The sequence below is a fragment of the Pholcus phalangioides genome, unplaced genomic scaffold, assembly GCF_987345545.1.
Source record: "Pholcus phalangioides strain wild (caught in Gottingen) unplaced genomic scaffold, Ppha-v1.0 ptg000014l_1, whole genome shotgun sequence".
NCBI lineage: Eukaryota > Metazoa > Arthropoda > Arachnida > Araneae > Pholcidae > Pholcus > Pholcus phalangioides.
Genome location: NW_028301607.1, coordinates 5,088,446 through 5,103,756, shown reverse-complemented (window position 1 = coordinate 5,103,756; position 15,311 = coordinate 5,088,446). Strand labels below are relative to the sequence as shown.

Here is a 15,311-nt window from a genome sequence, read left to right as displayed (position 1 = left end):
AAAAAACGGGACGGTATGAAAAAAATAGGAACAACGCAAATTACTGGAATGTCCCGTAATACGGGATACAAGTGGTCCGTTAAATTGTTTCAAACATTTTACTGGTCCTTCTTTTCAGGAAGATTGAGAAACACTGGAAACACTGACTTCAAAGTGACCTTCAATGTGCTGTGTGCATGGGCGAAGATACAGGGATCTCTAAATGTGCTATGATGATCTGTAAAAATGTCACGAGGCACAAGTTAAAACACGTTTTTCCAAATCCCCTACTGTTCATAGGCACCCTAGTTTCCACAGGTTCACATTGGCATCTGATAATTATTTACCAAGATTCGGTAATAAATTTGGGTAATAGTTCCCGGTTCTCAGCGAAAAATTTGCATCTGTGGCCTCCAGGCACTTAAACGTTGACGACCACTGCTCTAAAATATCTGTATTCATGGGACCACTAAGGTCTGTCAGGGCAAGCGAACCGCTTATCTACCCAGGATCGGAACTACATACTATTTTGGGTGTGCCGTCTGTGGGCTATACAATTTTGCCGTCCTTTTCCCATGGTGCTGTAACCCCCTCGGCCCCCACCCACTCCTGTAAATGCACCTCTGCCTGTTAGTTACTCTTTCTGTCATTCACGTGTTTGCGTACTCTCTTTTCCTCTCCCATGCTCACTCACGCTCTACGAAGGGCCGTCTCAAGAACATCATGTGCCCCTCGGGCAAAGTGGTTTTACTGAAATTGTAGAAAATTTCAACCAGATCTCACTTTTGTGAGGCCCCCTCTTCTCTTGAGGCCCCTGGGCCGTGAAGCCCTGGGCCGTGAGCCCATACGTTAAGACGGCACTGACTCTACGTCACACTTTTGGCCATTCACGTGCTTGCACACTCAGGGGCGTCGGAAATGTTTCGAACCTGTGGGTGCTCGTCTTGAGCTTTATATTGGAAATTACGATTTGTCAATCAATTCTGGGGGTGCTCAGACCCGAGCCACAAATTACCGTGGGTGCTCGAGCACCCACAGCACCCCCGGCTCCGACACCACTGTGCACACTGTTTTGGTCACTCACGTGTTTCTACACTCCCTAAACCACGCTTTCGGTAGCTCACAGACCTCGCTCTCTGTGTCGCTCTTTTGGTCACTTCCATGCTCACGCACTCTATAGTTCCCTCTTTTGGTCATTCACATGCTTGCATGATCTCTCGCTCTCTAGGTCGCTCTTTTCCTAACTAACATTTTCATATATTCTTTAGGTCACTATTTTGGTCACATGCTGACCTGATTCCTGACTTTCTAGGTCACTCTTCACATGCGACACAGGCTCTACACCAGGCATCTTCAATCCGTTGCCCGCGAGCACCACGGTACTCTTTGAAGAACCCAGAGTGCTCGATACTCGTGCCCAATTTCTTGATCAACGTCCCAATTGAACACCTTTGTACAAATTACATTAAAACATTAAAATCACATTGATTTCAGGCATACGTATGTCGTAAAAGTGCTCTTCTTTTGATGATGGACACTGGCAGTGCTCGCAACTAGGAAAAGGTTGAAGATCCCTGCTGTACAAACTCACTCACCTAGGTCCCCGCTGTTTAGGTCACTCTTTTGGTCGTCCACATGCTTGCACACGCTCTAGGTTACTCTTTCGGTTATCCACACTGTTGCACACTCTTTTGATCATCCACGTGATTGCAAACTCTCTAGGTCAGTGGTTCCCTACCTTTGCGAGGAGCCCGCGGCCCGGTTTGATTAATTTTTTTGTGAGTTGAAAGCCCAGTCAAACACACGACCAACAGAAAATGAATGAGGAAAAATGAAACGGCTAATCACTCGCGGCCCGATATGAATGATGTCACGGCCCGACGGTCACTGCTCCGGGTCATTAGGTCATTCGTTTGCCCTCACTAGGCAGAGGTGGATTCATGACCTTCTTTTATTCTACTAGCTTTCCCGGCCACTATCATTTCTCAAAGTTGCCTCCCTGGGCTATAGCCCACTAGGCGCCCCCCCCTAAATGCACCACTGGCCGTAGCCAGTGTGAATTTCGCCTCCCCCGGGTGATTTTGAATTAGTGGTTAATGGAAGAATTTATAGCTTCTTCCGAGGGGCCGTCTTGAAAGAATCATGGGCCTCCAAGGTAACTGATTTTTCTGAGGCCCCTGCCTGAATATAATGAATCGCTCAAAAATCTTCATACTTAATCTCGAAAATCTTTACGAGATCATCATGAGACCCCCCCCCCCCCTTCCGGGCAGTGCCTCGGTGGGTCCATGCGTTATTAATGGCACTTCTTCTTTTATGGCTCAGCATCCGGGACATTACATGCACCCACCATGGTGTTCGCGAGCACCGCAGTAGTCAATGCTTATGCGAGATTTCGTGCTTGCGAGCACTTAATCGACTCTTCAATTTGAATACCTGTAAAAACTGCATTCAGGAAGTACGATGAAATGCATATTTCAAGTAAACGTGGCCTTGAGGCATACACGCTATACTTATTTAAATTATTTCGTCAAAATTATTGTTTGAGATCACGGGCCACATCATATTAAGGAAAGAGATAATTCCAAAACTAATGAAAGAAAAATTATAGAATTAAAGATATAATTCTAGAATTAATTAAAGAGATAATTCCAGAATTAATTAAAGAGATAATTCCAGAATTAATTAAAGAGATAATTCCAGAATTAATTAAAGAGATAATTCTAGAATGAATTAAAGAGATAATTCTAGAATGAATTAAAGAGATAATTCCAGAATCAATGAAAGAGGTAATTTCAGTATTAATGAAGTGATAATTCCAAAATAATTGAAAGTGGTACTTCTAAAATCGATGGAATTCGAGAATAAATGAAAGATAATTCCAGAATTAAGGAAAGATAATTCCAGAATTAAGGAAAGATAATTCCAGAATTAAGGAAAGATAATTCCAGAATTAAGGAAAGATAATTCCAGAATTAAGGAAAGATAATTCCAGAATTAAGGAAAGATAATTCCAGAATTAAGGAAAGATAATTCCAGAATTAAGGAAAGATAATTCTACAATTAAGGGGAAAAAAAGAGTTAATTCCAAAATTAATGAAAGTGATAATTCCAAAATTAATGAAAAAGCGGTAATTCTAGAATTAAGGTAAGAGATAATTCCTAAATTAATAATTCAAAATTAATGAAAGAGATAATTCTGGAATTAATGAGATATAATTTCAGAATCAATGAAAGAAATAGTTCCAGTATTAATAAAAGAAATAATTTCAGTATTAATGAAAGAAATAATAATTAATGAAGGAAAATTCCAGAATTGATAAAAGAAAACTTCCAGAATTAATGAAGGAAATAATTTCAGGATTGGTGAAAGAGATAATTCCAAAATTAATATTTCAAAATTAATTAAAGAGATAATTCGAGAATTAATGAGATATAATTTCAGAATTAATGAGATATAATTTCAGAATTAATGAAAGAAATAGTTCCAGTATTAATACACTGTTCCATTCATAATATTGGTGCTGCCATCTTATCTGAAAAATACTAACTATATATGTGGTGATGACGGTTTTTTTTAAAAAAGCAGAATACTTCATTCAGTGTGGTTCCTTGTGAGTGAAGCCAAAAAACTGAACTAGGTGTTTCAATTCACGGTTCAGCTATTTTTTCGGTACATAAGGAGGTGCCCAAAACAAATAGCCTTGTTAGAAGCAGACGACAAGTGAAAAGCGAGTTTCTCATTTTTTTTTTAATTTAACTACTGCTGCTGCCATCTTATTTTTAAAATAATAACTATTCATATGGTGAAGCTTATTTTTTAAAAAAAAGCAGAAAACTTTATTCACTTTGGTTCCTTGTAGTAGAAACCCATGAACTGAACTGGATGCCCTAATACACCGTTCAGTTATTTTTCTGGTACATCAGGAGGCGCCCAAAACAAATAGCTTTGGTAGAAGCAGACGACACGTGAAAAATAAGTTTTCCTCTTTTTTATTCTACTACTGCTGCTGTCATCTTACAGAACAAATACCAACTATATATAAGGTGAGCTCATTTAAAAAAAGCAGATTACTTCATTCAGCTGGTCAACGCCTTCTAGAGCAAGGCCAAGGGCGTAGCAAGGCGGGGGTGGGACCGGGGGGACTTGGGGGTCTGGTCCCCCCCCCCCGAAATGTGAGAAAATGACCAAAAAAAGGGAAAAAGATGGCCAAATCCATTGTTCTGTCACTTTGGTCCCCCCACCCCCGAACGAAATTTCTGGCTACGCCCCTGAGCAAGGCTTCAGCTGCTTTAGAAGGTATTGGTCAGACTGGATTGTCCTCCATTAATTTTCTTTCATTAATTCTGAAATTTTCTTTCATTAATTCTGGAATTTTCTTTCATTAATTCTGGAATTTTCTTTCATTAATTCTGGAATTATATCCTTTATTAATTATTATTTCTTTCATTACTTCTGGAATAATTGCTTTCATCAATTCTGGATTTGTTTATTTCATTAATGCTGAAATGTTCTCACATATCCACAATAGAGGTTCTTGGAGGTGGGGATGGTTGTGGTGGTCGGGGATCTCCTTTCGCGGGCCGTGGGGGTCTTATGGCGGGGCCTTGTCGCAGGTGTCGGGATGGAGGGGGAGTCGCACTCGCGGTGCCACCCTGACTTTGTCGAGCGGTGATGTACCCGATGATTGGAGGTTTGGGTGGGGGGGGGGATGTGGTAGTGCTGCTTGGGGGTTGGCGGGGTTGTCCTGGGGATGTTGGTCCGACCCAGGTGTGCTTTCCCGGCCGGCTTGCCAGTTTGAGTTTCCTCCTGCACGCCTACGATCTCACGACCAATAAGTTTATATCACAAAAGCGACAGAGCCTGGGTGCGCTCGGTTTTAAACTAAACTAAACTATTACGTCAGCATCGGAAAGTTTTGGATTTGCTGACTTTTGATGACGGGGGTAGGGGAGTTTGCAGGTTGCTTACGTCATCAACCACCTTTTTTTGGAGGTATGAAATATTCTAAGCTGCTGACGAAATTTTTCTGACAAGGGGAAGAGGAACGGCCGTCTTTAAGGCATCATGCCCCCCCCCCGGGCCAAGCAATTTTTCTGAAGCCCTACCTGGTCCATTTTAACTGGTTCTTGTTTTTTTGAGGCCCCCGGACCTTTGTACGGGTTGGCCCATGCGTTTTGACGGCACTAGGGGGAGGGGGTCACTGTTTTGTTGACGTTTGCTGACAAGAGGAGGGAGAGGGTCAAAATTGGCTGAAAATCCGCTGACGTAATCATGGCCCCCACATCCTGGAGCAAGGGCCGCTAGGCTGGAATTTTTTGCGGGGCCCCGTCTGACTTTTCGCGGGCCTTTCTATAGTTAATTTACATCGTAAAAAAGCAAAAAATTATGAGAATTTTCCCGGGTCCCAGCCGTGTCAGCCCAATACCTTCTAAAGCAGAAGGTGCTATAGAAGGTGTTGGTCAGCCCCGGTCTTGTAGGGCCATGGACGTAATACTTGAATGGGCCCTGAACAGTAAATATGAAGAGAAATACGGGTTATATGGTCACGAAAAATTTTACTTTTACAGTAATTTTCCTGTTGATGGTCGTCTGTCGCTGCCTCCTCGTCGGGATAAACTAGAAATGTTTTGTATTGATTGTGTATGTATATATGTACATGGAGGAAACAAAGCTCGATGGGAGGAAAGAATAAGGAATGTATCATAACCTCCTTGGTGTACGTACGTGCGTGAAAAATGAAAGTGGGGTTGTGTTTACTATATGAGGGGACATTGGCGCAATTATGATCGAAGGTTCGTTAAACTTTCCCCAATTTTTCACGCCAATCTACAATTTGCACTTTTTTTAAAATTGAATTATACTGTTGTCCATAACAATTTCAAAATTGCATAGTAAAGGTAAATAATGGGCCACTAGAGGATAATTAGTGAGTCATCATTTCAACTTGATGTCATATATTTTTTTTATAAGGCTTGTAGCCCAAGGTGGCAAAATTTTCATAGTCCTACAGCAGGGCTGGAAGAATTGAAAAAAAAAAAAATGTATGCGCCAACCAAATTCCTTAGGACGCCATTGAATAACCAAACGAGTGACGAAGAACCTGTGCAAGCATGTTAGGGACCAAAACAGTGTGCATACATATGAATGGCGAGAAGAGTAACCTAGAGAGCAAGTTACTAGATCAGTGAATGGCGAAAGAGTGATAGCAAGCTTCTAGGTCAGCAAAGGACCAAAAGAGTGACGTAGAGTGTGTGCAAGCTTGTGAGTGACCATTCAGTGGGCAAGCATGCAAATAACTCAAAGAAAGTGAAGACCAGGTTAGTGAGCATCCAAAATTGTGATCTAGTGAGTGTGAGACCATGGGAATGACCTTGAGAGTGAGATTCACAGTCAGTGAGTGACTGAAAGAGTGATCAATAAAGTTTGCTAGCGTATGAGCAACCAAAAGAGTGATTTAGATACATACTTATGGGAGAAGGTGTGCTGAGCAGGCCAGTGTCATATTTTCCCCCTATCTGTGACATTTCGAACTGATCTATTTTTCTTGGTGGCGAATTTGAGGAATCAATTGTCAAGAAAATTCGACTAAAATGAAAGAAGGGCAGCAAAGTTTGTGGGAACAGCTGTCGTATGGTCCGCCACTTGGCGATTATTTGGCGCCACACATGTCTGATGGCCTGACGAAGAGTCGCCAAGGCCGTCAGACACTACGTACGCCGAAAAAAAAGCGTGCAAAACATAATAGAAACCACCAAGCATAAAAATATAAAAAAATATCAGTTAAAAAAAAATTACACCTGACCCATTTTTTTAATAATAAAAAGATCGGGGCATAAGGAATTCCGGGCATAAATATTCCATGCATTAAAACTAAAACCCGGACCCTTTTTTTTAAATAAACGGATCCGGGCATGTTGAATAAATAAATAAATATTCTATGCATTAAAACTAAAACCCGGACCCTTTTTTTTAAATAAACGGATCCGCCGGGCATGTTGAATAAATAAATATTTATGCATTAAAATTAAAACCCGGACCCTTTTCTTTAAGTAAACGGGTCCGGGCATGAAAAATTCTGTAGGTTCATTTTAAATAATAAACCGATAAAACAGAAGGCATGGCAATGGATGAATAACTAATAAATACAACGAAATAATAAAATGGTATGATACAACCTGAGCAGTAGATAATCCAAATAACTAGAGCTACAGAAGGGAGGAATAATAATGAGAGAGAGAGAGACGCGCTGGAAATGGAACAACGGCTGCTTAGAATTTTTGAAAAAACGCGGTGAACAAAAGAAAAATCCTGTTTGTTGAAGCTAGCGCCATCTAGTATCACCCAACGAAACCGGAAAAGTGTTAAAAAATACAGCAACCCAGAGAAGCATTATGACGGTCTTGGCGACTTATCGCGAGAAAAAAGTCGCCAAAGTCGTGGCGGACCATACTGCATCTGTTCCAGTTTGTGTAACTCGCACAGTTGTATATAGGGCGACGGCAAGATTGTCCAATCGCATTGTAAGTTTATCTGCAGTCTCACGCTTCTCTGTTTGTCAGTAGACTCCGCCTGGGAAATTGACAGCCTCTGGTCTAGCTTTGCCATCATTGACTTTTCCTGACATCCACCCTGACCGTTGCTTGATTGTAAGGCTACAGAACGCAAAGGATTGGTTGATGGGTGATGATCTACTGGCTTGAGATTGTATCTATTGCCAGGACTAGACAATACTAGCAGTTTTCAATCAAAATTTGTCAAAATTGAAATGTTTAAATAAATTCTGTTAATTAAAATCAATATTTTAAGTTTGTAATCTCGACTTTAATTGCTTCATTGTACTTAAGATCCTGGTTGTGACAAGTGGTCAAGTGATTAAGTTTATCTCCCCTTCTCCCCCACCCCCCCTGAGCGTGATATTTTCGCTGCAATTTTGCCTTTATTATTCATTTATCTGCTCTGTGTAACTTTTTCCCCGCTGCAACACAGCATCACATTTTCCTTCCCATCTGCAGCATTTCGAACTGACCTGTTTTTCTTTGAATCCTCCTTCCCATGTAATCTTTTCCATCTACTCCAAAACAAAATTGTAAGAGAAGTAGTTAATGACAGTTTTCATCATTGTTTATATCCCCTAGCAGCATTCTTTCATATGCAAATATTTTATTGCTTGCAACGTTTTAATATCTTGTATGAATTTTATTCGATCAGGTGAAAAAATATGGTGAATGAGCATAATCTCACACACATCGTCGTCACTTGCTCTCTAAGGTGCAATGACTGTTACGTACAGTGCTGAAGTAGCCACCAGCAGGGGTTTCGGGTGTTTCTGGAAGCTTTTGTTCAGGTTTGTATATCTCTTATCAAGTCTTTTATGTCTGTGCATCAGAAATGTTTGATGTGAATACTTTTTATAAATCGCCATGTTTTTGAGCCACTCACTTTGAATCCAAATAACTTCTAACAATACATGGGAAGACAGCTTTCAATACCTCATTGGTAAGATTGAAGTTTTTAGTGGTGAGAGTTGGATCTTTACAGGACATCATTGGACAACAGAGTACTAAAATTGTCTTGCCACGTCCCAAAAAATCGTGTAGCTTAGGACCTGTGTACTTTCCCATCATGTAATGTGCTGTTCATTTCATCTTTGCAAGTTCTACATGAACATAGCGGCATAAAAGCCAATAAGGAACATTTAAAAAATAAATCATTGTCCAGAAGCTGAAAATTTTTCAGTTTTTCTCAGGAAAAAAATTTATGTGAGAATCTTGCGTGATAGAAGGGAAACTTCTAGGTTTTTTGTTATAAGTCTGATTTGACATGACTAGATTCACCTCGCCTCACATCTATCTTTTACTGGTTGCAAGATATTGAAGCATGGGACACCACTCCAGCTCTAATCCAATTTCCTTTTCTTCCAAACTGTGTGCATCACTCATCTACTATCTCTAAAGGGGTTGTTCTGTGATTCCAGCGGTGTCATGGGGTAGGAAAAGGGGTAATAAACTGTCTTTGTCCAACACAAACCACAAAATGGTTCATTCAATCATTTTCAAGGGAAAGAAAAACGTACATTATTTCCATTCCTCTGTTTCACTTTTATCATTGAGGGAAAGGTGGTCATTTCCGCACCTCCATTTCACTTTTTTCGACATAAATCTGAAAATTCACTACCCTGCCTAAAGAAGTTCCACTTTAGTAATGGGAGATACGTGATGGGATGAAACCATCGAAAAGAATTTGAGAAGAAGTGACTTTTGGGTTTGGGGATACACCGGAAATTCCAAAGTCACTAATGCTCAACGTCAAATGCTTTATCAGGAGCTTATCTAAAATAGGCATTTTATCAAATTTACTATCTCTGGGTATTTTTATTATCTGTCATATAAGGAAGACCCCAGATACATTATTGTCTACCTTCAACATTCCTGCGGAAAGCTGAATCAGTGCTTTGGAAATAATGTCATAATCTGTCCATGCATGAAATGAACGATCCACATTAAGCCATCAGAAAATTCTGGGTTTTCATTGACCTGCTTTGGGGCAGTTGATGGCTCTGTCTCGTAACTCTATTGGCAAATGTTGCTTCTAGACTGCAATGAATTTATGCACTCTTGGATCCCCAGTCTATGCAAGTTCAGCAAACAACAACAAGGAAACACACAGAAACAGTTTTTCACTTAAAGATCCATTAATAACCATTTAAGTTTTAACATTTTTTTTTTTAATATTAAAAAACATTGTTTGAAGACAAATATTCACAATAATGAAGGACCCGACACATTTCTGCAGTCAGAGTTGCCGTTATCAAAAGTTTTGACTAGAATTATGCATAACTCAATCTTAAACTTCTGCAATGAAACATCCAAACATCCATTGTAATGTCCATGTTGGGCCATCTATTGGCTAAGACTTGACAAATCATAAAATAGTTCAGTCACTGCATAACATATCAATTAGACGACAGCCAAGTATGATGCAACATGGAAATCACAATGAATCTTCATTGTAGAAGTTTAATATTGACAGATACAAATCATTTTAACCCTTGATAACGGCACCCAAGAGTGCTAAAACATGACTGGTTCTTTGTAATAGTGAATACTTATTTGTCTTCAAACATTACTTTTAATTGAAAATGTTTTCAGTCGTAATAATAGTCAAGTGTATTGGAAAATCATTGTTCTGCTATCCTATGTTGCATGATGTCTTTATGGATATTACTTCGGATTTGATTACTTCACGAATTCGAAAGTTGTTTTAATGCTTTCTCATTGCTTTAACATAGTTTGATTGCTGTGAGTTTATTGCCTTGAAAATTACCAATGCATAGTAAAAGTCACCAAGTATTTTATACCTTTACAGGTGGCGAGGCAGCATATATAAGCTTCTTTGGCCAGATCTGTGTTTGTACTTGTCCTTGTATTATTTCTTAAGCATAATCTACCGGTTGGCTCTGTCTGAAGATCAAAAACGGTACGTTCATATCATTCCTGTGCATCAAACTTTCTTTCCCACAACACAAAATTAATTGCTTGTTTCAGTTCCGAATGTTGCGATCCGATATGCAAATCGGATGCTGGCAACACTGATCTGCTGTGATGACATCATTATCGCGAGCCACCTATATAAAGGAAAATCTTCCTCTGCACACACACACACACACACACTTCAGTTCTGCCTTCAACTCAATATCACAGCACTTTGCTCTTGTGAAGAAATGTCTTAACTTTTAACTGTTTTTAATGTTAATAGTTGTTTATACAGCAGAGTCTTGCTTATCCAACATAAAGGGGCCGGCATAACGTAGGATAAGCAAAAATGTCAGATAATAGGGAAGGGTTAAGAAAAAGCCTATTAAACATTGAATTATGTTTAAAATAAACTGAACTTACAGTTACAGAACATTCTGAAGTTAAATACAGTACTTAAATGGTTCAGTCCTTTGATGATTTAAAGAAATTTTTGACTGTTGTCTACTTTCCTGACGAGTGTCGTTTTTTCACTGCCAAGTCTCATCTTTGCCAGTCAGCATCTTTGCATCACCATTATGTCGATTCCTGTAGCTTCTTCTTGTTGCTCAGTGTATTTGATTGCAGTTTCTAGACATAACTCTGTCATTATGTGAAATTCTGAGAGGCTCAACAGTGGGTGCTTGATTTCAATTGTCAATTTTGCTGTCATCACAATTGACAAGAGCAAAAATTTCTTCATCAGTTATTTCATACTGATCATCATTCTTCATCCAACTTTCGATTTCTTGCCAAAATTCATCCTCACATCCAGGGATATGTTTCATTAAAGGTAGAATGGTTTCTTCGGCTTCATCTGTGCTTTCTGTTTCCATACTTTCATCATCTCAAAGCATTTTTCTTACATACACTTGTAACAGACAATAAACTGATTTGCATACAATGATAAACTGCACTTCACTGAGTAGTGAGATGTGACAATGAGTAAGTGACGGTGGGGCGAATGACAGATGTGTGAGTCATAGTGTAGACAAGCGTGGACCACTGTAATTGGGGTAATTAGCTGCGGTAAAGTTGGGAGCAAAAAAATTGACTATGCTCATGCTCACAACTTGCAGCTCTTGTTGCCAGTTGATGTGTTTTTGTTTTTATTTTGTGTGTGTGTATTGTGGAATAGGATAAGTGAAGGTCTTATAAACGAGATTACTGTATACTGAAAACACACACTATATCAATACAATAAAAAAAAATTAGTTCTTCACCACATATTGATAATCAATATTGAGCCAGATTCAAACAAAGATGACAAAAGTAAAAGACACACAAGATTAGATGTTAATTACGACAGCCAAATATCACATTTCATTAAATCACAGCTATTAGTGACGCATGTGGATAAATTGCCTAATAATAGCACTATCATGAGTGGGTACCGTTATTCAATATGTTGCTGTTCAAAAAAAAAAAATTAGGGTAGGCTGTGTCATAACACTGCTGCAAGCTTTTAACATGGATATGTTGTGCTTGGCATCACAAGCTTAATGTGAGTTGTCGCTATTGCATTAGATCAGGAAATGATATTTCATTTTCCAGAGGGAATAACCAAATTTGCCAAACAGCCAGCATCAATTCAGCCTTTTGACATCTGAGATTGATGAGATGACATGTATCTGCTTTGACCATATGTCCCATACTGGTTGGAGATGATTGGCGACTTGATGCTAATCGCGATGGCTTACAAAATGTCGTTTTATGCACTGGGAAAAATCCCTACAATTTTACTTTTCTTTTATATTACATGTTTTTCAAAAATCCCTTCTGCATTTATTTTTGTAAAAAATTTGGATCCACTCAAAAACCTCTCTAATTCTCATTCTCCAAAGTTGGCCGCTATGCAATAGTTGCATTTGTAATTCTGAAGGTTTTACCTCTAATGAAAATAAAGTTGCAAATAAATTTTAATTATATTCTCACTAATGAATCGCTGCAGAAGATTGAAAAAGACGCACCACACCAATTTTGACAGAAAGTTGTTTTGGCTACTGTGGAGAGAAAGGAAGAATCTTTCCCTTTTTGCATGGGTGGGCGTCATAGAAAAGTGATAAATGTCACGGTGAAAAGGCCATAATAAGAGATACATTATGAATGCAGATTTTGTTGTCTATTGCAGGAGTTCCATGGGTTCCCAAACTTTTTCCACCCGCGTTGACCCACTTTCCTTAATCAATACTTTTCTGCGGCTCCCCTGAGCAGTTTAACAAAAAAATCTCATCGAAAAACCTTTGTCAGGGCTGCATCTCCACGGTGCTCCTGACAAAGGTCAGAGGCACTGTTTGAGACCCATTTGGGGGGGGGGGTCGGGGGGGCAGCTTTCTCTTCAATAATTTTCTTCAAAGCCTTTAGAAGTTTTCTAGCTGCCTCCTGGTCGGCAGAGGCTTGATCGCCAGTGATTTTTACATTGTGTGATCTGAATCGTTTCTTAAACCTATGAAACCAACCTTTACTTGCATAAAATTCTGATGAAATAGAGGTTTCGCCAGTCCTTTCCTTATGGAAGAGTTACATTTTTTGCCTTTTGTGTTAAAATATTACAATCAATTGGAATACCTTTTTGTATCAGTCTTGTACCCACAAAAACAGCATTTTTTGTACGTGAAACATATGGATCCTGTAGGCACTGCAAAGTTTTGACTGCCATGGGTGCAGCTACATATACGGCTGAACGAATTTCAGATTCCGTTTTCTGGATATATCTCACCGTAGATTCGTTGATTCCATAATGGTGGACCACAGCAGGTATTGATTTACTTTCGCTAGGCATAGTTTTCGTCAATATATCCAATTTTTCTTGTCAAGTTCACTTATATTTGCCTTTTCAAAGCATTATCAGTAGCACTAGAAGAATGAGCCGTCCTAAACAAGCATAACTCAAATTTTGCAAACAAAACATGTGAATGATGATTGCTGAGTGTGGTCAAAAACAAATTTTCCAATAAAGGGAAAAAACCGCGAATTATGGGGGGGAGGGGGAAGCCGACTGTATATATATATATATGTTTGAGTACATGAGTACATGTTTGCATACATTGAGTACATGTTCTTTGCCCCCCTGAAAAAAGTTGAAATGACGGCCCTGTGAGAACCCCTGGTCTATTACCTTAACAATGATTAAGTTCAAGTGAATAAAGCTGATTAGTTGCCATGGAAACAATGTGTATTAGATTAAGAAGACAATAACATCAAAGACTTAACATTATCCCACTCATCTCTAACTCAGATGTCATTCTTTTATGTATGGCACCATGCAAAATGCAGTCGATGCTCGTTATAACAACCCCCTGTTATAGCGACCATTCCATTGGACCAGTAGGACAAGTCGCAAATGTTTTTAAAGAACGACTATTATATATATGTTTTATTCTCAATATAACGACCCTCCCAATATAACATCAGTTTTCGACAAGACAAGGGGAGGTGTTATAGCGAGCGTCGACTGTATAATATTTTATACATCTGTAAATTACGAGTATTAAAAAAAATCTTTTTTGTAAAATCTTTTTCAGATTTTTTGAAAAAGTTTCATTGTACTGTAGTACATACGGTGATTTGATTCCAGTATCTTTTGTTCTTGGGTTTTATGTGGCGCTTGTTGTGAAACGTTGGTGGGATTCTTTCAATTGTATTCCGTGGCCGGACTCCTTGGCATTTTTTGTCAGCGCTTTTCTCCATGGCCAGGTATTTATCTTCTTTTTTTTTTTTGCATTATTATAAAATTTAATATTTAGTATTTTTGCAAAATATAATACATAATGAAAATGTATTTAAATTCATGAATATGAATACAATGAAACATTTTTATGCAGTCACCTGGGCAGCTCGATCACCACACAGCTGTGGCACTAGTGGGTCTAGAGCAGTGGTTCTCAACCTTTGTGAGCCTGCGGCCCAGTTTCATTCATTTTTCTGAGTTGAAAGCTCAGTCAAACACACGACCAACAGAAAATGAATGAGGAGGAAAAAGGAAACGGCTAATCACTCGCAGCCCAGTATGAATGATGTCAGGGCCCGGCGGTTGAGAAACGCTGGTCTAGAGCTCGCTGTTGGGAAGTGTGATTTTTTTTTTTTTACACTGTGAATAAGGTGACCATATGTCTCCCATTGTCCGGGACAGTCGCGGTTTTTTTGTTTGTTCCGACTTTTTTTTGAAAAGAAATATACCCCAGTTTTTTCTATTTTTTTGGTCAAAGTTTTCTTGAATTTGTTATTTAATCAAGAACATTGATACAAATAATTTTCAGTAGATTTATTGAATGTAATTTCATATTCGCATTTCTCTTGGGGGGAGTGATCACCTTCCCCCAGAGATCCGCACCTAAGCTGTGGTGGGCGAGTGGTCATAATGACGGACTCGCATTGCGAGGTCCCGGGTTCAAACCCCACTGGTGCCACAGTGGTAGTCAGCTGAAGTTGGTTTTCTGGGGTTCCCAATTTAGAGGCGTGAGTTGATCTCCCAGTGGAAAAAGTCTCAGTGCAGAGAACAAGAAGCCTGAAAATGGTACAAATATTCAACAATCACATTTCACTCTCTTCAGAAATATAGATGGCAGCACTGAAAAAGCCATATGCAACACTGGATATGCACTCAGACAGTTAAGTACACATACTTCCAGCCCAACTCACTGGGTATTTAATTGCCCATAGATGGCGATAGACTTGAGTTGTGCTCAGTTCGAAAGAAAGTCACCTGGGTAGTTGTTCTGTTTTTCAGCAATGAGCTATAGTGTGCATATATGCATGCATTTCTAATAGAGAAGTATCATCTTTGACCGATCCTTATGAAATCTTGCATGTAGCAA

At 39.3% G+C, this 15,311-nt stretch overlaps 1 protein-coding gene across 1 annotated transcript in view; it reads left to right on the top strand.

Moving 5' to 3' along the window:
- Window positions 1-5,648: 5,648 nt before the first annotated feature.
- LOC149078016 (uncharacterized) overlaps window positions 5,649-15,311 on the top strand; it is a 28,425-nt gene continuing 18,762 nt past the window's right edge. The window contains exons 1-4 of the mRNA XM_089241574.1: window positions 5,649-5,775; window positions 8,192-8,327; window positions 10,349-10,459; window positions 14,019-14,190. Of these exons, the coding sequence (XP_089097700.1) occupies window positions 8,257-8,327; window positions 10,349-10,459; window positions 14,019-14,190 (354 nt within the window). The 5' untranslated portion in view covers window positions 5,649-5,775; window positions 8,192-8,256. The remainder of the gene's footprint in view (window positions 5,776-8,191; window positions 8,328-10,348; window positions 10,460-14,018; window positions 14,191-15,311) is intronic.